This window comes from Tyto alba, unplaced genomic scaffold (assembly GCF_018691265.1).
Source record: "Tyto alba isolate M040663 unplaced genomic scaffold, T.alba_DEE_v4.0 Super-Scaffold_8, whole genome shotgun sequence".
In the NCBI taxonomy this organism is placed as follows: Eukaryota; Metazoa; Chordata; class Aves; order Strigiformes; family Tytonidae; genus Tyto; species Tyto alba.
Window position 1 is genome coordinate 20823758 of NW_024881329.1, and position 21022 is coordinate 20844779.

The 21022-nt window shown below is 49.6% G+C and overlaps 2 protein-coding genes across 9 annotated transcripts; one reads left to right on the forward strand and one right to left on the reverse strand.

The window, feature by feature from the left end:
* Positions 1 to 1456: 1456 nt before the first annotated feature.
* RIC8A (RIC8 guanine nucleotide exchange factor A) lies at positions 1457 to 15367 on the reverse strand. Of its 7 annotated transcripts, none has more exons than XM_042785313.1 (11): positions 15229 to 15364; positions 13564 to 13758; positions 10409 to 10456; positions 7615 to 8229; positions 6885 to 6979; positions 5863 to 6013; positions 5111 to 5206; positions 4685 to 4829; positions 4073 to 4217; positions 2966 to 3085; positions 1457 to 2109 (listed from the first exon to the last, which is right to left on the reverse strand). In XM_042785313.1, exons 2-11 carry the CDS (start codon positions 13645 to 13647, stop codon positions 1989 to 1991), a joined length of 1620 nt encoding a protein of 539 aa, XP_042641247.1. In that variant the 5' UTR covers positions 13648 to 13758; positions 15229 to 15364; the 3' UTR covers positions 1457 to 1988. The 7 variants fall into 7 exon arrangements, with proteins under 7 accessions (XP_042641247.1, XP_042641248.1, XP_042641245.1 ...); XM_042785314.1 differs by having other exon boundaries at positions 13564 to 13717; positions 15229 to 15361; XM_042785311.1 differs by having other exon boundaries at positions 15064 to 15361.
* A 46-nt stretch (positions 15368 to 15413) lies between these two features.
* BET1L (Bet1 golgi vesicular membrane trafficking protein like) lies at positions 15414 to 20853 on the forward strand. Of its 2 annotated transcripts, none has more exons than XM_042785320.1 (4): positions 15414 to 15464; positions 16004 to 16095; positions 16871 to 16927; positions 18612 to 20853. In XM_042785320.1, the coding sequence occupies exons 1-4, from the start codon at positions 15446 to 15448 to the stop codon at positions 18777 to 18779; spliced, it is 336 nt and encodes a 111-aa protein (XP_042641254.1). In that variant the 5' UTR covers positions 15414 to 15445; the 3' UTR covers positions 18780 to 20853. The 2 variants fall into 2 exon arrangements, with proteins under 2 accessions (XP_042641254.1, XP_032849036.2); XM_032993145.2 differs by lacking the exon at positions 15414 to 15464 and adding an exon at positions 15478 to 15852.
* The last annotated feature ends 169 nt before the right edge of the window (positions 20854 to 21022 follow it).

A 21022-nucleotide genomic window follows, 5' to 3' on the forward strand; every position in this document is an offset into this window, starting at 1 on the left:
GAGAGCCTGGAACTTTAACCACGACTACTAAAAAAATGCTTAAGAATTCTGAAGAACTAAATGAAGCATACCTTCAGCTTTTCACATCACAGAAACCATCCACAGAAGACAAGGCCCAACTCTTAAAAACACACAGGCAGGAACACTCGCAAACCCTCCGCTCGCCTCCACTGCACATCTGCAGCCTCCCCACACCCAGATTTTCTGGGCTCCCGACACGGTGCCCCACTGCAGAGCCCGGCCAGCCCGCCCTGCACGAGTCAGGAATCTCAGACAACCCACGCAGCCAAGCAACCGTCAAGGCTGGCTCACGTCCTGCAAAGGTCGAGCGACAAATCCCTAGTGCACAAACAGAAAACAGAGCTGCCGTGCGCCATCTTCAACCATTACAGAGCGTTTGTAAAGGAGATGAGGAACAGTCCTGTAAACAACTACATGTCGTGAGACCCAAGAGGTCGAGCTAAAATGGTTTTTCAATTCTCAAGCTTCAATGCTTACTTTAACTTTGGGATGCTCCATTTGGTTATATTTGGTGGCCCAGGTGCAGGGAAAGGTTCTAGCTTAACTCCAGCTTAATGCTACAATTTTACCTCCTAAATAAAACTGTGAAGTTCAGGGTGATCAGAGTAGAACCATGTGCAGTCAGAAAAAGCCAAAGATATTTCCTTAGTTGCTCAGAGCTATCTTGATGAATCACTACCATGCGCCCATTTGTCAGGTTTTCTTTATTCTAGCATCACTTCTGCATTCCTACTTGTGATAATAAGTTTTGGAACTCTGGTACATGAGACCAACTAGAAGATTTTGTTTAAAACAATTTTCTTTAAAAAGAAAAAAGAACAAAACAGGAAAAAAAGACAAATCTAAGCCACAGCGAAGGACAGGACCAACAGCAGCAAAGGACAGGACCAACCATGCCGTTTGTATTTGTTTGATGCAAACGGCAGTTGACCTGTGAGAAAGCCAAGGCAGACGAGGCAGCAGCAGACAAAGCACAGATTTTGGCCTTTCATTTGGGAAGCGCGAGATGGGGAAAGGGTAAAAAAAAAACAAAAAAAAAAAAAAACCACTAAACTCCATGGGACCAGGAACACTGCACAGTGCCAGAGGCTGAATATCAGAGCGTTGCTAACAGTCACCTGCGCGCTCCCCTCCCGCGGCCGACGGGAATGCCGAGGCTTCACGCAGAGGCTGCACTCGCCTCCCCTCTGCGCTCACGTCCACACCCGCACACCCACACGCTCCCTTGCGCGCCGACACCGTCACGCTCGCAGCCGCACGCAGCGCGGACACCTACAGCTGCCTGCTGAGCCAAGGGACCAGCTGTGCCCAGACACCCCGCAGGCACTGCTCCCCGAGAACTGCCCCGGATACCACCCCCTGCCTGCAGCCCCACATCCCCCCTCACACCCCACACCACCCCCCGCCTGCAGCCCCACATCCCCCCTCACACCCCACACCCCCCCCCGCCTGCAGCCCCACCGTCCCAGCCGCGTCCTGGGGGAGCGGCTCCCCCCACACGCAGCCACCTCCAGCGACACACGCGCTGACAAGCGGCCGCACGGTCATCGGCACGTACACGAGACGCTCCGCAGATTGCTGAACCCTGATGGTGTGACAGGAAGATCCACGCTCCCCCCCCCCCCGCCCCCACCATCCTTCTTCCCAAACATGATGTATTTAAAAATAAAAAAAAAGTCTTATTGGAAAGTCCTGGAAGCAATTCGCAGTATGAAATCCTCAAGGTTGCTGAGAGGAGAGACCAAGGTGGAGCCAGGCCATGAAGACCCTCTGGAAGGAGAGGCGGTTGTGGAGCTGGGAAAGAGGCAGGAGGCGTTCCTTGTTGTGGACTGTGAGAGGTCCAGCCTGGACCCGGATCCCACAGGGAGAGTCCCGGCCCAGTACTAGCCTCTGGGTGTAGCACCAGTTCTAGAGGGAGAGCGGATGGAGGCTCCCCAGCTCTGCGAGGCTGGGGCGAGAGGTCTGGATCAGTCCAGCCCCAGGTCCGAGTCGGACGACGACCTCTCGTCAGCCATATCGCGGATGGCGTTCTCCATGGGGGCCAGGTTGCCGCTCGGCGTGATGCCCATGGGCTGGATGACTTGCTCTCTGCAACCAGGGAAAAGGTAACACAAATTTGCAGCAGACAGCACAAGAACAGACGGGTACTACAGCAGAAACGTGGCGCTTGTGGAAACTGCCCAGAGGCAGCCCAGATCCACCCCAGGCCACCACTAAATCCCTCTGCAGAGAAGTGGGGGACAGTTCTAGCCATAAAGCCCCCAGCACGGCGAGGCGATGGCTGGAAGCACAATCCACAACAACTTGCCACTCTCAGGTTCCCTGGAATAGGCTCAGTTTTAGGGTCCTGCTGTGTGGTACAGGATTGCCAGAGGAAAGGCAGCGCTGGCGTCGGTGCTCCTCTCCCTCTAACTCACGGTGGAAATACACGCCTTAAAGGCACTGCCCTCTCCCCTCCCACCCTTGGGGTGGTCTGAACTCAGCTGGCAGATGCTGGGTTCCTCTGTGACACCTATTAATGATGGATGAAAGATGACTGGAGAAAGCACTCCTGCAGGGGAAGGGTCTGGTGGCACTGGCTGCCATCTGTCCCCAAAACGCTGCTTCCCACTGAGCAGCCTTGCCAGGACAGGGGCTGCCGTTCTTACTGAGCACCAGGCCAAGCCCCGCGAGGCAGCAGGGGCTTGGAAACACAGCACGGGCATGTAGAGGAATTTCACAGTATGCCATTGTGCCAAAAAGATGTGCGGGCCTTGCAGCTCCTGCCCCCAAACATAACAGGGCCCAGATTAAGGAAGTATTTCCCCATGTATCCCCCCCCCACCCCTCACATCCCTTCAGTTAGCGGTGGCCTTGGGAATACGTTCAAAGAAATGTCTGTGATAAATGTAAATCAGACACAGAGGTGCTAATGCAGACATGAACATACACAATTTTCTAGTACCTGGATAATTTGTCAAACATGTTGACTAACTTCATGGCTTCATATTCCTTCTGCTCTTCAGTCATCCCTTCCATGGGGTTGGGCAGTTTCTCTTCAACACGTCCCGTCACAGGGTTAATGCTGCAAGAAGAGTGAAGCCGGGGCAAAGGAGGGAGGTAAAGCAGAGGAGTGACAAAAGGGCTGTTTAAACATCTTTGCCTCAATTGAGCAGAGGAACACAACGGCAAGGCTGGTTGTCACTGCTGCTTGTCTCGTTACCCCCAAGTGCTATCGCAGCACAACATGCTGCTTCCGATCCCTCCCATTTCTCGATGTGGGCAACATCCCCATCCTGCCAATTCCACAGGGCAGCTTTATTCCAGGTGCATGAGGGTGAATGGCACTTCCGCCCTCTCCTTAAGTCAGGAGGCAAAAAGCTAACAGAAAAAGAAAAACCTCAAACCCCAACCTGTAGCTCACATCAAACAGGATGCTAGAAAGTACAGGACCCACAGCGGAACGCAGTCCTGAAAAGCACCCTGCATACCCCTCATCCTTGAGTTACTGCCACCCACTAGCAGGCAAATTAAAGAAAAAAAAAAAGGAAAAAAAAAACAACAAAAACCAAAACAGCTCACTCCAGGGCTCTGGAGACAGAGAGGAGTAATGGGCAATTCCAACCCCGCTGCAAGAAGGGACCACCCTTACCCCAGCACACAGTAAGCACCTGCCACCATACTGAGATATACAGATGCCAAAAAAGGCTAAAAGACGTGGATTAGAGCAAGATATACTGCCATGGGCACACCGTGAACAGGTCTGGTGCAGAATGGGCTCTGGCTGAAGGAACCTACTTTGCTCTAGAGCCTGTGCCCAGCTGCAGGGACTGAATATAGGCACTGGTGACCACCCACACCGTGAGCAGCTAGCCACTGAGCCACTTCCCCCAAGGAACAGGCAGAGAGGGTGGAACAGGACATCAAAGGTAAGGGTGAAACTGCTAAATAGCACAGAAGGAAATGTGCACGTGAAAGAGCAGGACAAGGGAGATGGCAGGGGGGCAGGTGAAGCAAGGGACAGAGCAGGAGTGGGAGGAATGTGTAGGAAGAAGGGAGCAGACTTCTTTACTTGGGCTTTGCCTCTTTGTACTCCTCAGTGTCTGTGTCTTCATCTTCCGAGTACTCTCCCTCTTCCCGACCACCAGCCATGAGGCCTCGTGCTGCCAGGAGCCCAGCTGCATTCCCATAGCCCGTGTACTTCACAAACCGCGACACTGCCAGGAGAAGGGGAGAGACACCACCCTGTGCTTCCCCTCCTGCCTCTCCAGCCCCGTCTGCTCCCGTGTGCCCCAACAGCAAGATCGGTGCAAGGCCACGAGATCCAGAAATGCCAACGCTTATTTGAGCTCTGGCAGGGAGCAAAGCTCCCACGCTATGCACCAGGAACGGCAGGGACAACTCGCACGGGGTGGGAGTCTGAATGCAGGCCAGGTTGTCTGCAGGGTGCTGGGGCGTCCTCCAGCAGAGCTTTCCACTCACCGCTGGCACAAGAGACAGCAACTCCTTCCCACAGAGCACTTGGATACTCTCCACTTTTCCCTACTTGGTGCATCTGGCCCAAGGGAAGACAGAAGTTCCTGTGACTGCAGAGGGTCACCCATCCCACGCTCTCCAGCTTGCCCAGAGAGCAAGCTCCAGGACTCCCTGTCACCAAAGCCCACAACAAGCCCCTGCAACTCACCGCTCTCCTTGCAGAGCACGAAGAGGAACTCTGCTGCACAGTGCTTCACGTCGGTGTCGATGTGGGTCATCAAACGCACCAGCTTGTTCCGCAGCAAGTTGCCCACCTCGGGCCGATTCCTCACGTCCCGGAGCGGAGGCAGCACCTACAAGGCCAGAGAGGGGCAATCAGAGGAGCTGGAACAGCAACAGCAGGTCAGGCAGGGGAAAACGTACGTGCATTTTACACATCAGCTAAAACCAATAAATCCACAGTGTGGGGGATGTGGAAAAAAAACACTGTGGGTACCAAAGGCCTCAACCACCCAAGTATCAGAACCCAGCAGAGAGATAGAGGAGGCCTGTTCAGAGGATGGTAATAACGAGGCATTTTGCTGTTCTCCTCTCAGTGCAGCATCACCCAACTTTTGGCTGCACTACAGCGTACCTTCGCCTTCAGGAACTTCCTCGTCTGGCGGTGAACTCGGGCACTCTCAGTCAGCAGGTTCAGCACAGGGGTCAAACTCTCCTTCAGCTTGTGTCCCTGCAGATGCATCCACAAAATGAGCAACACCTTAGTCACACTGAGCTCAACTTGTCTGGCTTGTGGTGGAGAACATGAGTACAGACAGTCGGGGAAACAGATGGACACCAAAGCTTTCCGGCCTCTGCTACAGGAATTTCAGCAATTCATCACTCCTCAAACTGCACGGTTTTTCAAGCCCTGCTCTGTGGCACGGCAGTGCTAGAAATACTTGTGTGTAAGGCATCCAGACCAGAGAAGTGCAGCAGTAAAATTTGGAGGCCCTTTGGGATAACTCCAGAGACTGAAAACCACATTCAGCTTGAAAATAATGCAAATTCAGGCTTCCAGAAGCTGCCCACCGGCCCACTACCGAGTGAAACAGAGCACCAATACTTCAATCACCCAGCTAATCACCTACTGTTCAACCAATCTCACCACCTGCAGTCCATAAAGCAATGACACAGTCAACTTCCCAGTGGACAGATGTTGTTTCAGAACTACCAACCATGACAGTTTTGCCTCTGCTAAAAACTGCCCCTTCTGTAAAAGGGTATCTCCAAACTAACCATGCCTTGCTGGTGCTCCTGGGGCGTTGGCACTGGGATTTTCAAGGCCACGTGTAGGCTGAAGGAAGACAAGCCGTGGCAAACTCACACAGAAGCCTCACAACTTACCCTGTCAAGGCGTCGCTCTAGGAAATCCAGCAGGATGCTGACTGCATCCATGTTGACACCCATGTACTCAAGTGAGCCTGGCCGGACTTTTGGGGTCAGGAGGACATCCAGACATTTCAGGGGCAGGTTGCCCAAAAGGTTAACCGTATGACTAAACATATAAAAGAGAAGAGAACACCTAGTGATGGATCTTTGTTCACAGAAGTTCTTCAGCTATCCAGAAATTAAGGTTTGTTACTAACTTCCAGAAATGTGAGGACCCCAAGACCCAAGTTGTCTTTGGACTGCACCCCAAGCTTCTCACACCACTACAAGTGACTAAATTAAACTGCTTTTTGGGTAGTTGAACCATTTGCTGGGAGTCCAAACAGACTTTAGTGACAACTGAAAAACCATGGATCTTGACACAGAGGCCAAGTAGGAACAATCAGGGTGGTCAAAGATCTTTCTCTAGGTCTCCTGCTGCACCACTCCTCCTCACCGTGGTGGTCGATGCAATGCATTGCCTAGGACTCCTCTGACTACAGTCTTCTTGGGGACAGGATGGTGTCACCTGCTTAAAGCTGACACCCCTGGACCAGTAATGCTCAGAAACATGACACAGGCAATTTCTCACAATGCCTCAAGAGACAGTCAGTCAACTAAGGCCACTCCATAGACTCTTTAATTAAAGTACCAAATGTCTGCTCTGGAAAGCTGCCCACCAAAGTGGGCAGCACTGCTGAGAAGGCCTGACACAGGATAGTGAATATGGCCCATGGGGTGAGGCAGGCCTGGAGAAAACAGTCCCTGCTGTAGGCCAGGAGGCTGTGGCATTAGTGCACATAATGTGGCTGTGGGAAGGGCAGGGCTATTTGAGTTCTAGCAGCATGAGGAACCTGCAGACCAAACCAAAAATGCCTGCTTGTCAGCAGTGACCTTGGCAATCGTCAGAAAAGGAGGATGTTAATGCCAAGGTCAGGCAAGATCTGCTTTGGGGAGACTTGTTTCTAGTGAAGATCACGACTTAGTTATCCAAAGACCTGTGGAACTCCTCTGTTCGGTCCTCTCCATCAGCAGAGATCATGAGGCAGTGGCGCAGGAGAGCACCCAAGTGACGGTACAAAGCAGCATCTTCCTGCCCCCAGAACAGAAAATGAAAACCTTGATCAGGAAAGGGGATCCTCCACATACCAGAGCCTGCTACCCCTGCAGCCCACAGCCCCCTCCCTCCCTCCAGCATCCTGATAACTGACAGCAGGGTGTTTAAGTGGAAGTAGCCTCCTGATTCACCTTCTGATGTCACCACAGTCTTCCTGCTGCCCAATACCTTTCCCCTCACTCTACCACACTGTGTCAAGGGCTGGAAGAGGTCCCAAAACAGGCCCATGGATTAGCCAGAGATGTTCTCCATCACACCTTCTTTTGACCTTTGTCCAGAAGGTGAAGGTACCGGGCCACACTCAGAAGCGAGTTATTTAAGGGCTCCACTCTCCCACTTGCACAACAAATCACGTCATTAAGAAGAAAAAATACCCAACTTTTAAACTGTAATGCCCTCAACGTCTTAAGGGTTGATAACGCATTGGATAGAGGTAGTGCTCTGGAGGGGAAGGTCTGGACACACGACTCTTGCTACCCTCACACGTACCTGGGGGCTGCACAAGGGCCGGTATGTAACAGGAGGAAATGCAAGCGGAGGAGAAACCCCACAGTCAAAGCACAGCCCAGAGACATGCAAATGCAGCGGGGTGAGACACCCCAGGAGCTTACCTCATCCACCTCCCTCTTGCTGGAATCAAAGGTGATATTGAAGAGCACTTTCAGGATCTCCATGGCCCGTTCTGTTTCCTGCCGAGGCAAAGGTGGGAGAAGGCCCTCCTCGGTCGCAACTTCGTAGGGGTCCATCCACTTTACACCCAGGGTGAGCTCCAGGGTATCTGTCATCAGGCTGATGCCCCGGAGCTCCTGGGCTAGCTGCTGCCGGATGTCCACTCTCAGCGCCGTCAGCAGGAACAGGAGACGCAGGTCAAAGAACTTGACCTCGTGAGGAAGGCTCCTCTCATTGTACAGTTTGATGCGCTTGGCCAGCCCCACCACCAGCCGGGCTTCAGCTGTCAGCTCCTGTGCCCTAGGGCTGCTGAAGACAATGTTGCAGAGACATTTGAGGGATTCCAGGATTACATCCAAGTCTGGGACCTCCCGGATGAGCTCCTCGGAGTAATCAATGCCCGCATGCCTGGAGAGGGTCTTCAGGCCTTCCCTGGTGGTGAAGGGCTCAAGGCAGTATTTGTCCCGGGACAGGATGCGGATGCTTTCCAAGCAGGTAACCTGGCAGGACGGCTGCAGCTCTCTTTCCAGGAACTTGATCAGCAGCTGGGCCATTTTCTGTGCAGTTGGAAACAAGTAACACCTCACGCACCGACACTTCACAGTGCTCCCCCACCACCCTGTCATGCTCTGCCCAGGAAGACGGGAACATCATCTAGGAGATGGGCCTGCTAACAGCTCTGGTGCAGGCATGTACTCAGGAAGCGTTTGGCTGCGGCATCTGATCCTGACCCAGTTCAAGCAAGGACACCCAGCAAGAAACAAAGAACGGTTGGGAGAGGGGATCAGAGGTAAGGGGAGAGTATCAATAGGCAACTGCTACTATTGCATGTTTTAGCTTCACCCATGGTTAGGATGGTGGCAGTTAACACAGTTCACCCGACACCTGAATTAAGCAAAGGGACTGCAAGGCAAAAACATCCGTTATGGCTTCACTGAGGAGCAACAACCAACTAGACAGCAGCTCTCTACTCCTGCCCAGAGCCTTAAGATTAGGGAGGCATCTGCTTTGGGTGCTCTAGAAACAGAGTGAAAAGGTTGATAGACGCATCAGAAAAATCACCAAGGGAGGGTGGAAGGACCTAAACGAGGTGAGAAGAGCACATGATGCCCCAGGGAAGGAGGTGAAAAGACCTCAGGAGATTCAAACAAGTAGTAACTCCATAAACATCAGTGCTGTCAGGAGACCTACTAGCCCAGATCCTCAGCAGGTACGGGCTGGCAGAGCTCCACTAACACTGATTCACAAGAGCTGAAAATCTGACCCTTGGGGCCAACAGCATCGTGCATGACAGCAAGCAACGGAGGAGGACAAGAGCAAAGGCAATGCTTCACATGAGCAAGTGAAGCAGCACTTCACATTAAACTAGTAATCCACTGCAGAGATGTTCACACCTTGGTGGTGTGGTGGTGGTGAGGTGAAGCCTCACTAGATCTCTCTAACATAACACCACATCAGAACACATCTTTCCATGCGTATTACAGGAGCAAAGGAATCCAAGACTGCAAGGTTTGCTATCACTCAGTGTGACTGGCTTAACACAGCCTAATCAGTTATGCTTCATAATAATAAAAGGACAGAGAGGATGAATGAAGAAAAAATGAAGTTTAGTCCTTAATGCAAGGCTGGCAGAACTGAACATGCTTTAGCTCATGAAGTATGCCCCACAATCACACCCCTGAGAAGTGAGAAAGTACAGTCATTCCTCTTCACCTTCCGTTCGAGGAGACGGAGATACAGGAGGTTAAGATACAGTCAGAAGTAAAACCAAAGCCTCTGACTGACTGAGGTTAAAGATATCTCAGAGCATGTACCCACGGCTAAACCTCCAGAAGAACTAAGCACCGGGAACTAGATGGTGAGGCTCAATCCATATTTCATGACATACTCCCCAAAAGTGGCATACCCCAAGGCTGTGTCTGAATTCACAGCCTGTGCACTTGCCCAGCTCAAACAGCAAGTCAGTGCAAGGCTAAGAGCTGAGACCTTGTGAGATCTGGTCCTGCGTGTCAGGCTGTACCTGGAAAAACTTCACACCAGCATTACCCAGCAATGGCACAGGCAAAAGAGGTCTCATCCTTGTGGGCCTTGTGGCCTGGTCCACACTCGCTGTGCTAACACAGGCATTAGCTCAATCAACCAATGAACTGGACCACAAAACCAATCCAGCTGGAAAATTATCCAGGAAAAAAAGTTATTCTTTAGGCAGATCAGCCCACTGACCACGTGCAACCATGCAAAGGTCTGTCCTTGCATGAAAGAACTGCAAGAATAGAAATGAACAGGCAGGAGTGTTTCTTCCCATTGAATGCCAGATCATGCCAGCTTAAAGTATCTGTTAATATACAGCCTCGGCCAAACCCTGCAGCTGGCTGACAGCAAACCCACTTACACTCCAGGGCCCTGCATGTTGCTGTGATCTTTGCCTAGCAGATTCGTGCCACAAACATGAAGGATCACACTTTTTATAAGCACGTGGCTGAGACTGTGTGCACCACGGAACCCAAAGGGCTTGCTAATGCTGGAAGGATGTTGACCTTTATCCTAAAACACCAACTACTGATGGAAAAAACAGAGCCAGATGCTCTGAGCACACCACTCCCTGATCAAGTTAATGAAAAAAACACTCATTTCTTTTCCTGTAGGAGCTGCCACCACCAAGCCCTGCTGAACACAACTACAAAGCAGCAACAGAAATACACATCCAACTAGCAGAAAAAAGCAAAGAATGCCTACCTTCCTCTCTTCCCGTTCCTCATCATCAAAGGTGAAGCACTGAGATTTCTGGGGGGGGGCAAAACAAAAACACAAAGTAAGCAATAGATTAAACATCCACAAAACTGCTTCCCCAAGCCAGGGGTGGGCCATTCAGCTGGGAAGCAGCAGGTCTGAAAACATACTGTAAAAGCAAACACATCTTCTCAAGAAGAGCCCCCACGAGCACAGAGGCAGGGAATCAGCACAGCAATGGGGGGCCACAGTGCTCAGAGGGGTTTGTGGTATCTGTGGTGTTTGTAACAAGCAGCACAAGCTGCTGAGGAACAAGATAAAAGGAAAACTTCCCTGCCACTGAGCTTTTTGCTTCAGTCCTGCTTTTTCTTTCCAACACTGTTCCTACCTAGGCAACTCCAACTACGTGCTTCGCAGCTAGGGGAATTAATCTGGTTTAAAAAGCACGCAGATGGACCACACTGCCAGGTCTGAAGTGCTCTCCTTGACAGAGGTCCCCGCCATTCTGCACGCCCTCATTTCTCTTTCATCCTTGATGAATAATACCCATTTCCTTCTTCTGCTGGCTCCACAGCGGAGGCTGAATGCCACAGGCCAAAACTGTGCCCATCTGACCAATACACTTATTTTTAAATACTGCGGCAGTGAAGTGGGTATTCACCACAATCCAAATATCCCATAACAGCCAGTAATTCCTCTGCTCAGTGACACCATCAAGCTGTGCCTACACATTTCTCCCTTTAATATTTATTGTTCCTGACCAGAAAAAGTACTGTCTCCTTGTTACTTGTGAAGACATCCTTGTGGTTATTGAGGTCATGTTCTTTAAACACAAAAGACCTGATATCTACACCTCCACCATGCCCCTTTCATTAATAAACAGTCCTGCTCTTTGTTCATGGGAAACATTTCTGTATTTCTCACTGTTGTGGCTGTTCTTCAGTGGACAGTCTCCTTTCTGGCTACACCTGCTTCCAACAAACTGGATAGCACAGGAGAACACAGGCGCCCTGGTGAAAAGCAGCACTTTCCAGTGAATGATGCAATTCTCATTTACACCAAGACAGCTTTTGGCCCAAGCTTTGAGAATGAAAACATTTAAAATTTATAAGACGCTAATTATCTATTTATAGATACAGCTAGACCTATCGCCAGACATAGATGGATATAATGGTATCATAATTCTTCCATCACTTTCTTAGCGCTCACTGTCACCTGAGTTACACTGCTTACACTTACGGAGCTCCTCAGTTAGGGTAATTAGCGTTACCACAATCAATCACTCTCATTCTCCAGAGTTATTCTTCTCTTGAGTGACTGCAGTTCACAGATAACCCATCTGAACAACTGAGCTCCTCTCCCACAGTATTTATCACCTTATGAGTTGTCTAACTCTATCCGATTTCCCGCCCAGCAAAGCACAGGACTGACTGTGCTGAGCTTTTGGAGGCCGCAGGCGCTCCCCAACTCGCTCACTCTACTAACGTCATCTCCCCTGACATTCGCTGCCTTTTTCACATGCTGCCAATTCCCGTCTGCTTAAAAGCAGACAACAGAGTTTGCAGATTAACTGTGCCACAGTCACCAAGATCCCAGGGATGGCTTTGGTCTTTCTAGCCTAGAACAAGCCGTGATGGACAACACAAGACCAACACACCGCTTGAGAACCCTCCGGCGAGGCGGCAGGACAGCCGTACTCCTGCAGTGCCGTGCCAGGGGCTGCCCTCTCGTGCTGCAGCACCGTGAGCTGATCCGTGCACAGGCTGTTGCACCACATTATGAGGCGCTGGCGGTCCAGTCCTGGATTCGATGTGCTCTGCAGACAGCCGTGCCACTTGTTCTTTCCCCATCGCATCCTCTTTGCAGGCTCCTGTAATCTCATTCCTGCATGCTTTTGCCATATCTGTGGTTTTGCTTTAGCTGTAGTTTACTACCGGCAATCAAAAATCAACTGCATATGCAATAGTGAATTAAAATATATCCCCAGAAAAAGGATACAATACCATCAATTTTTACAGTAAAAAAAATATGCAAGGAAGTTGCTGAGTTTATTTGCAGTTTCATAATCCTCTGATTGCTCCATTTCTTCTAGACAGGCTAGCAAAACCGCTGACATTCTCACAAGTTTCCTACGCTTGATATACTGACAAAGGGTCCAGCTGGAGGAATTCAACAGAAAATACTGTGGTTTGATGCCTCAAGCTGGGTACACATCAAACTCTGTTTTTTCTCCTAATTTCTCCAGCATTACACCTGCTGTAGATGATGTTAATCCTGTGGGCTGTCTTTAACACAGACCCCACTCCCTCTTAGCTAATATCTCCCCCATTTCAAAACTTACCGCTGGAAATAGTTTCACACTCTCCCTCTTGCACACTCATACAAAGTATTCACAGGTTTTTTTCCCTGATGGCTTCCCACCTACTCAAGAATGGTGCAGAATGAGTCAGAGATCTGCAGGGCCAGCCCTACCGTGGTGGAAACCCTCTCAAGGAGATTTCCCCAACAACCACAGTCTATTTCAAAAGGGATATACCCCCAACAGATAATCTTTTGCCACTTTAAGTCTAGAAACACTTCCATCTCTGCTTCCCAACCATTCTTCCTTTATATTCTAGATTCATTACCTACTTCTTATTGTCAGCTTACAGACAAGGCACCTGTAACAAATTCCAGCAGCCTTTCCCTGTCCAGCTTTAGTGATCTTTTACTGGCAAATCACAACCATCGTTTAATCTGGATCTCCTCCTCACACCTCAGTCTTATTAACTCCACACCTTGCCTTAACATAAAAGCTCCTCCTACTCTGTCTTCACACTGATGTTTATTTCCCTGCCTAGGTTTTACTTGGGATCTGGATAGTAATAAAAAAAAAAAAAAAAAAAATCCCTTCTACATGTTTTACTTCCATTATACAAAGGATCCAAGACAAAGAGAGGCTGCTTAGCTGCTTCCTAGGAAAACATCAAGCAAAAAAACATCTGCAAGTAAAAGATGAAGCAGTCTGTAACATTTTTATGGCAGTATCGCACAGACAGATGCGCTCAGAGACAGACAGACTGAGGACAGACGGATGGCACAGAAAGCCCACAGCATGGTCAACCTGCTCCCAGGCTTGCAAACAGCAGCTGACATCGGGCAGAGGTTTGATGCTCACTCACCTCCTGGTTGTAGATCTGAAGCACCCTGAGAACTGTGTCTTGCTCCCCACTTTCCACAGTGGCTACCACAGCCCCGAGCTCCATTATCTCAACAGTTCAGCTACAGCAGGAGGTGAAACTGGGAGGAAGGGCAGCAAGTGGGCTTCCAGGGCTCCTGAATAACAGTGATGCAAGAGGACCTCGATGTACAGATATCTGAACAAGAGAGAGAAAGGGGTGGGGAAAGGAAAGAGGGGAAAAAAACAAAACACACACAAAAAATAAGTGAAATCGCTCACGCTGTTGTATCCATAAAAGTAGAGCAGATGGATAACCTGAGTAAACCAGCAGCCAGCTTCCTCTCTCTCCCTCTAATCCTCTTCTTCCTCTCTTTGCTTTTCAATGTTTAATATATGCCCTCCCAGTAAAGCACTTAGGGAAAACCTTCCCCCCACCCAGCCGGGGATTAACATAGAGCAGATAACAGCAGCTCCCTGAAATAGCTCTCTGCCTCCTCCTCCTCTGGCTGGCCTGATTTCTGTTACTGCACAGAAGAAAAAAAAAAAAATATATATATATATCCAGAAGCAATCCTTTGGAGTAAAAAGGGATGGAGTGGAAAGCCAGACAGACAGGAAAGCATCCTCTTGTCTTAGGGCGGAGCTACCATTTAGGGTGGTGAAAAGAAAGAGATCATTAGGATTTTGTTGCAGCCGCTGCTCCATGCAGTCAGTTCCAGAGACAGGCTGTGCATGAGATTATGGCAGATACACTTGCACAGGCAGTAAAAACGCACGCACAGGGGATGGCTGGCCTCCATGGCTCAAATCTTTATACCATTACAAAAGATAATGTGCCTCATGATAATAACGTAAATGAGCAGATGCACATAGAGACATGGATGAAGAGATTATTTTAGACACAGGCACAAATTTAACAGCTCATAGAGCCATGCAAGTCCACAGTGCTGGAAAAGTAACTCCTCATGGTGGAAAATCTAGCAAATTTGTGAGCTCATACACCAGTTTAGACTCTGTGTAGCTACGTACTGTGTTCTGCAGTATCACCAAGCACGAGTCGTACCCAATTACGAGAAACCATGCTGACCCTGGGACCTCACCATGAGCTCCCAGGGTTTTGGGAGATCCCATGGGAGCAGCAGGTTATCCATCCCCTCCTGCCCCAACACAGTCAATAAGGGTTTTTTCGGGACCAGGGGCAAGCCCCGCGTTTTGGAAGAGAGAAAAGAGCGAGAAGTGGATCAGTCACCCGGGGCAGGCAGCTGGGCATCCCCAGTGCCGAGGGGCTGGCCGGGCAGATTCCCCTCTGCTTTTTGGGGGAGAAAGGCAAGCACAGCTCGCAGCGTTTGCCACGCTCCCCCCACCCTACCCCCTCCAGCTCCCTCCTCACACTGCTACCCCCTTCCCCTACCACCTCACTTTTCAAAAACCCCTTCAAGCCATTTTTTTTTTTTTTTTTTTTTTTTGGGCCCCAAAAAGCCGGGCGAAGCGCTGGCGGTACCTGCGGCACGTAGTCCCTCGGAGGCGGCCGGGCCGGGCCCGACCCCGGCCCTGCCCGGGGACACTCCGGGCCTGCGGCCGCAGCAGCCCCGGCCCTGCCCGGGGAACGGGAGGCAGCCGGGCCCAGCGGGCAGCGCAGCTGGGGCGGGGAAGGAAGCGCCGTTACCTTCCTCTCCGCCGCCCCGGCTGCCTGCCTCATTTCCTGGCCCCGGCCCTCCCCCGAAGGCTCGGCGGGGGCGGCAGCGGCGCCGGTGCCACCCGGGAGCGCGGCAGCTGCTCCCCGCGGCGGGGGGAGCGGGGAAGAGGAGGAGGAGGGCGGCCGCCATTTTGTGGAGGCGGGGGCCGGCGCGGCTCCGCCCGGCGAGGCGGGGCCGGCGGGCGCCATGGCGGAGCGGGGCCGAGGTGAGGGCCCGGCGGCTGGGCCGGGGGTTCTGGCCGCTGCCGCGTGGGCTGAGCCGGTGGAGCGGGAAGGGGACGCTCTCGCCGCCATTTGGGAGCCGCCTGCCCAGCGCCTCCGGGCGTAGGCGAAGCCCGCAGAGCCCTGAGATGCCCGAGAGGAGGAAGCGCCCCGGCTTTGCTCGTTTTTTCCCCCCCCAAAATCGCGTGCTGGGGCAATGCTGGAGGCACCTCCGGGGCACGGAGCCCTTGTGCCGCTTCGCGCTGCTGGGTGGTAGCGGCGGCTCGGGGCGCGTGTCGGGGCTCCTGACCCGGCCCGTTCTGGGGGAAGTTTGGTGTGTTTTTGTCGAGGAGTTTGGGAGCGTTTCGTGGCACAAAGCCCACGAAGCCATAGGTGCGAGGAGGCAGCTGTAACAGCCTTCGTGGCGAGCCAGAGACCCGCCAGGCAACAAGCTCGCTCTGCCTCACCCGCCGCGTTGGGTGAGCAAATAACAGCAGTGCTTGAGTCAGGGCAGATGAACCATTTTCCTCTTTCTTCCCCCCAGGTCAGAGTCCGAGTGCCATGGAGGATATGCTGGATGTAGAAAATAAGCGTATGGCAGACAGCCTAGCCAGCAAGGTCACCCGGCTGAAGTCGGTGAGTTGCCGGGTTCGCGTCAGGTGCCGCAGCGAAGGACGGACAGACGGACAGAGCTTCGGTTATCTAGGTTGTTCGCGCAGCGTCCTGCAGGAGATGCAAGCCTGTGGTCAATGCAGACGGCTCCCTGTGTATTAATGACTGGGTTGTTGGTGATATAATGATTAACGATCACTTGCAAAATGCCAGGGACAGCCAGAGGTTTAGCAGCAGCATCCTATGGGAATGATGTGGTTTTCATGGCACTCAGGGAAGGACTTTTAGGCACAGAGAGAAACATAAAAGCTGCACAGAGGGACATTGCTAAGCATACCTCCTCAGGAAAAAAAGTCACAGTAAAAACGCAGGTAAATTAGTTTTGAAAAATGCACATATCTCTATGTAAGTGGTATTCTTAAAGCTAGTTTGCTTCTCCTGTCATCAGATACTTTGATTTAGAGCTTAATAGAAGTCAGTGACTCACCTTGTAGAAGGGAAGGATCTGAACTCCAGCTGCTGTGTCCCAGTGTTGAAGTGTTCCTGCCCTATATTTGACAGGTTCAGGCAGTCTGGCTTTATTTTCAGTGATGCAGAGCTGAAAAAGTTCAACAATCTGAAAACAAAATGAGAATGTTGTTCCTCTACCGAGCAAGCCTCTATCTGTCTATGTAGGAGATAGAGAATAGTGGCTTACTTTTCTAATGTGCATGTCAAATTTTACCGGCACTAGATGTGTTATAGGTTCTCTGTGCATTTGAAGTTCATTAATACCCATTTCCTCCCTTACCCTTTGTAGCTGGCTCTGGATATTGACAAAGATGCTGATGATCAAAACCGTTACCTGGATGGCATGGTAAGGAACCAATGCAATGTAAAAAGCATGATTTTTTGTGCTGGCTCTCAGCAGTTACCTTAACTGTGAAAGTTTAATAGCAGTTCAAAAGTAACAGACAAAGTTAAATCCCTGTGGTCAGTTTGGCAAACCAGGAAATGTAACTAAGCCCGTATCCAGTGGACTTCTTGATATATAAACACCAGATATTTAGCAGCTGCTAGCATCACTTTGTCCAAATGGGCGATACAGTTGGTATCCAGCATCAGGAAAGACTGATGTAGGACAGCACACTTCAGAGATACAGATGGAGATTACCTTCTTACTGGGATTGAAGAGCTGCCTCCTGTGGCTAATGCTGGGAGATGGGCCTGTTCCTCAGCTGCTCTTGTGATGTTTGGTATTGCTGTATAAATCTGTCAGGGTTACTCACTGTAACACCTGACACACAGACTACCTGTCAGGACTCTGTAGTTCACTGATGTCTTTGGAAGGAGAAAAGCTGATGCTCTGGGTCCGCTCAGGTTGTCCGGTGCCCTGTTCTGTTATCTTTCAGACACACAACAGCTGATAAAACCAAAATTGTTTTCCAGAGTAATCTGCCTCTTAAGATTTGGTTGCTGAAGGAAAATCACAGTGCACTGGGGAAGGGCCAAAATAGCACATTCCTGTAGCAGAGGGGTTACCTGCTGAGGCTTTTTAGGAGAAAGGTAATTTGTTTACTGAATTGTGAGAAGAAGGGAATCCAGCCCAGAGATTTAAGAAGGAGATTAGCACCATAACACTGGTGCTTGGAGTGCTTTTTCTGCATGTGCTGGATGTTGAAGAGTGGGTGCGTGGAAGCAAGAGAAAAGATAATTGTAGTGTTGAAACAAGTTGAGTCAAAGGTGTGAGCTCAACTTGGAAGCTTAATAACAGTGTATGCTGACAGTGTTGGTGTGTCTGAAATGGATATTTGCTCAGCCTGAAAATTAGGAGAATGGTGAATCAGAAAAAAGGTGTAATGGCAAAAGACCGTAAAGGAAAAGCCCTCAATCAGCATGAAATTGTGCTTCTGTTACAGAGAACGTTTTGAAGCATTTCAGGAGCAGAAGTTCCAAGTAGTTTGTGAATAAGGAAAACAGATCAGGAGTCAAAATAAAAATACCTGAACTGCTTTAATTTGAAAATCATTTGCCACCCTCTGGTGGAGTTGTGCGTGCATGCCGTCCCATGCTGAAGAAAAAATAGAACTGATGGCAAGAAACTGCACCATTTTCTGTGGTTGTGAGCCTGCCCCGGTGTACATTAACAGCACTAACCTCAAGCAGGGGCGTTTCCTTTGGATGAAGCGTTTACTTGTAGAGTCGCTGTTAAAAAGCTGTTCCAGGGAGAACAGGCTGCATGGGTACAATTGAACAGTCCAGCAGCAGGCAGTTTGTCCCTGTTTTTAAAAAGGGGAGGTGATTTGTTTTACGTTTGGAACAGACCTTCCCCTGTCTTATTTGTTTCCCTGTTTTGAGCACAGTGGGAATGGTGTGTCTCCTGGACCCTGAGCACAGGAGGTGGGGAAGGACCTTCTGAAAGAGACACGATGGGCGCAGAGAGATGGGCAGCTACTGTGCAGGTCCCTCTGCAAATGTTCTTTAGCCAGGATGTGGGAGATTATTCAGGGGTATCATAATCTGTTTATAATGCCTCCATCTTAATTTTCTTTCCCATTCAGGATTCAGATTTTATGAGTGTGACTGGCCTACTAACTGGCAGTGTGAAGCGTTTCTCCACCATGACGCGGTCCGGGAGGGATAATCGCAAGTTGCTCTGTTCTGTTTCAGCTGGACTGATTGTTGTTTTCTTCATTCTCTACTATCTTGTGTCCAGAGCAGGGACTTGAGCTTGTTCTGCAAGTTATACAGAACAAAAAACACGATTAACAGACTTATTCAATGCCTATCTCAGTCTGCCCTGTGGTGGAGTCTTTGAGATGTTCCTGACTGACCTTCCAAATAACTTTTCTTTACACCAGCTTTTTGTCATTGTTCTGGCTGGTCTCAGACATCACTTTATAAAATGAGTATGTTTGATCCTAAACAGATTTTCATGTGTAACACAATTTGATGTTGTTAAATGTTTACGCCTTTAATTCTTGCCTTGTCGTCCATGTCTTGCGGCCTATTTTTAAGGGCCATTTTTGCATTACCTCCCTTTCTGATAATGGGTAGGAGATATGTCTTGTGAGGAGATATGGCTGACAAATCCAGAGACTTGTCGATACTCAAAAGTTTAATAAGCCAGCTGAGCTTTGGAAGCTGTAGAGTTTAGGATGCCAATTTATGAGATTTGGAAGTATGAATGTGTGGTGTACATTCTTGTGTGGCCACTCAACTTATAACTGGTCTCAGTTTTCCCTTGACTTGGAGACCTGTTAACGTCATTGGTGTCCCTGGGTTGAAATGAAATCTGTGCTGCTTTGAAATGAAATTAACAGTAGATCTGGACCCAGATACTCTCTAATTGTTGCAGTGAAATGCTGCAGAGGAGCAAGACTATTTAAATGCCAGTTTGGTCTTTATCATCCTTCTGTGTAAAGCTGGGGGTGAACCCTGCAAGAAAGGAGGGCCAAAGTCTACAAGCCACATTGATTTACACATGTATAGTATCTCCCGGTACCTTCCCACACACTTGCAATACACTCCCCTAGAGTACTAAATCAGTGTGAGGAAAATCTGATAGGAAAAGGTCCAGTTAATTTCAGTTATTATGGTACCCTGGTATTAGAGCACTTTGGGAAGATGTTGTGCAAATAAAAGCAGAGGTTGAGATCAAGTGAAACTCCTGAACGGTACTGTTGGGGTGGTGGTGGTAGGCCAAGGAAGGATTTGATCAGAGGGTTGATTTGTTTATTTATTTATTCACGTAGAAGGTAACGTAAGGAATTCTTGCATCACCTTTCATCGTGCTTTGGGGATCCCTGCCTGCAGTGCTTGTGTGAGATGTCTGGCAAGGCACATCCCCACTGGTTTTGTTTACGAAGCAGTCATTCCCGATGAGCATGCAATGCGTGCCAGATTCCCTCTCCCAAGGTGGTACATGAAGCTCTGGGAGCGCAGTAGCTGGGAACTCCGTCTTCCCTTCACCGTCTTTGCCTTGCCTTGGGCTGATCACTCACTCCAGCTGTATGCTAACATAGCTGAATTATTTAAGTCTGCCTGTGATTGAAGTAAGAGATTTGCAGCTTTAAAAATACTGGGTCTGTTGGGAGAAAGAAAAAAGAATTTAAAATTAAATGCTTTTTCTCTCTTCAGACAAACCTCCACTGCCTGTTGTATAAACCTTTCACTTTCCAAAGCAGCTGAGCAGAGCTACAGTGTTTCATCTTGTCTGTTTTGTGTACCACCTGCTCATATATGCTGCTTTCCCTTGCTGGAAGTCATTGCTTATTTGTGTCTCTTACCTTCCGGTAACAACCACCTCTGCAGGACTGAAGCATTCCTCCTCTGATTTTGCTGTCTTTCTCCTCTACAGCAAGCCGATATTCAGCAGTGGCTGGATGTTTCCTTTGGCCTCCCTCTTGTACCCGTTAGGAATTCCTTTGTCCTTGGACTAACCCAGGTCCAGATCTGTAAATGGACTCTGTTGTCCTTTGTTCCAGCTATACCAAACTACTCACAAAATACTACCCTAACTGGATTAGGTGTCTTTTTTTTCCATATTTGTGAAAAAATATGCAGGGAAGGCAAGTAGAAAGGAGGCAGCAATAACTTTCTCTGGTTCTTCTTGCTGCTTCTCTGGTAAGATGTTGCAGCTCCAAACTCTATTTGGAAGAATGATGGGTGAATTAATGGACTTTGTTTTGATTTTCTGAAGCAGATCACTTCTGATGAAAGGCCACTGGAACAGCCTGGTCTTCATAATGGTGGTGGTTTGGGTTTGCTTTTACTGTTGTAAATAAAGCTCTGTTTTTAGAATTTTTTGCTCAAGTATTTTTTCCTTTGTGCTTACATGTTAGCAAGGCTAACTGCCAAGATGAAGTCACTCAGTTGTTCTACTTGAATGGTAGAGAACCTGCTTCTGTGGGGCCCAGTTTCAGCGTTACCCCAAGAAACAGCCCATCTTCAGTGAGCTGAAATACGGAGC

Excerpts from the sequence above, each read along its gene's own strand:
- RIC8A (XM_042785313.1), bottom strand. The coding sequence starts at position 13,647 with ATGGAGCTCGGGGCTGTGGTAGCCACTGTGGAAAGTGGGGAGCAAGAC. Across the intron at positions 4,218-4,684 it reads CGTGCTCTGCAAGGAGAGCG|TGTCGCGGTTTGTGAAGTAC; the intron begins GTGAGTTGCAGG and ends TTCTCCTGGCAG. Across the intron at positions 3,086-4,072 it reads TACAAAGAGGCAAAGCCCAA|CATTAACCCTGTGACGGGAC; the intron begins GTAAAGAAGTCT and ends CTCTTCTTGCAG.
- BET1L (XM_032993145.2), top strand. The coding sequence starts at position 15,609 with ATGCCCGAGAGGAGGAAGCGCCCCGGCTTTGCTCGTTTTTTCCCCCCC. Across the intron at positions 15,853-16,003 it reads CAAAGCCCACGAAGCCATAG|GTCAGAGTCCGAGTGCCATG; the intron begins GTGCGAGGAGGC and ends TCTTCCCCCCAG. Across the intron at positions 16,096-16,870 it reads AGGTCACCCGGCTGAAGTCG|CTGGCTCTGGATATTGACAA; the intron begins GTGAGTTGCCGG and ends TACCCTTTGTAG.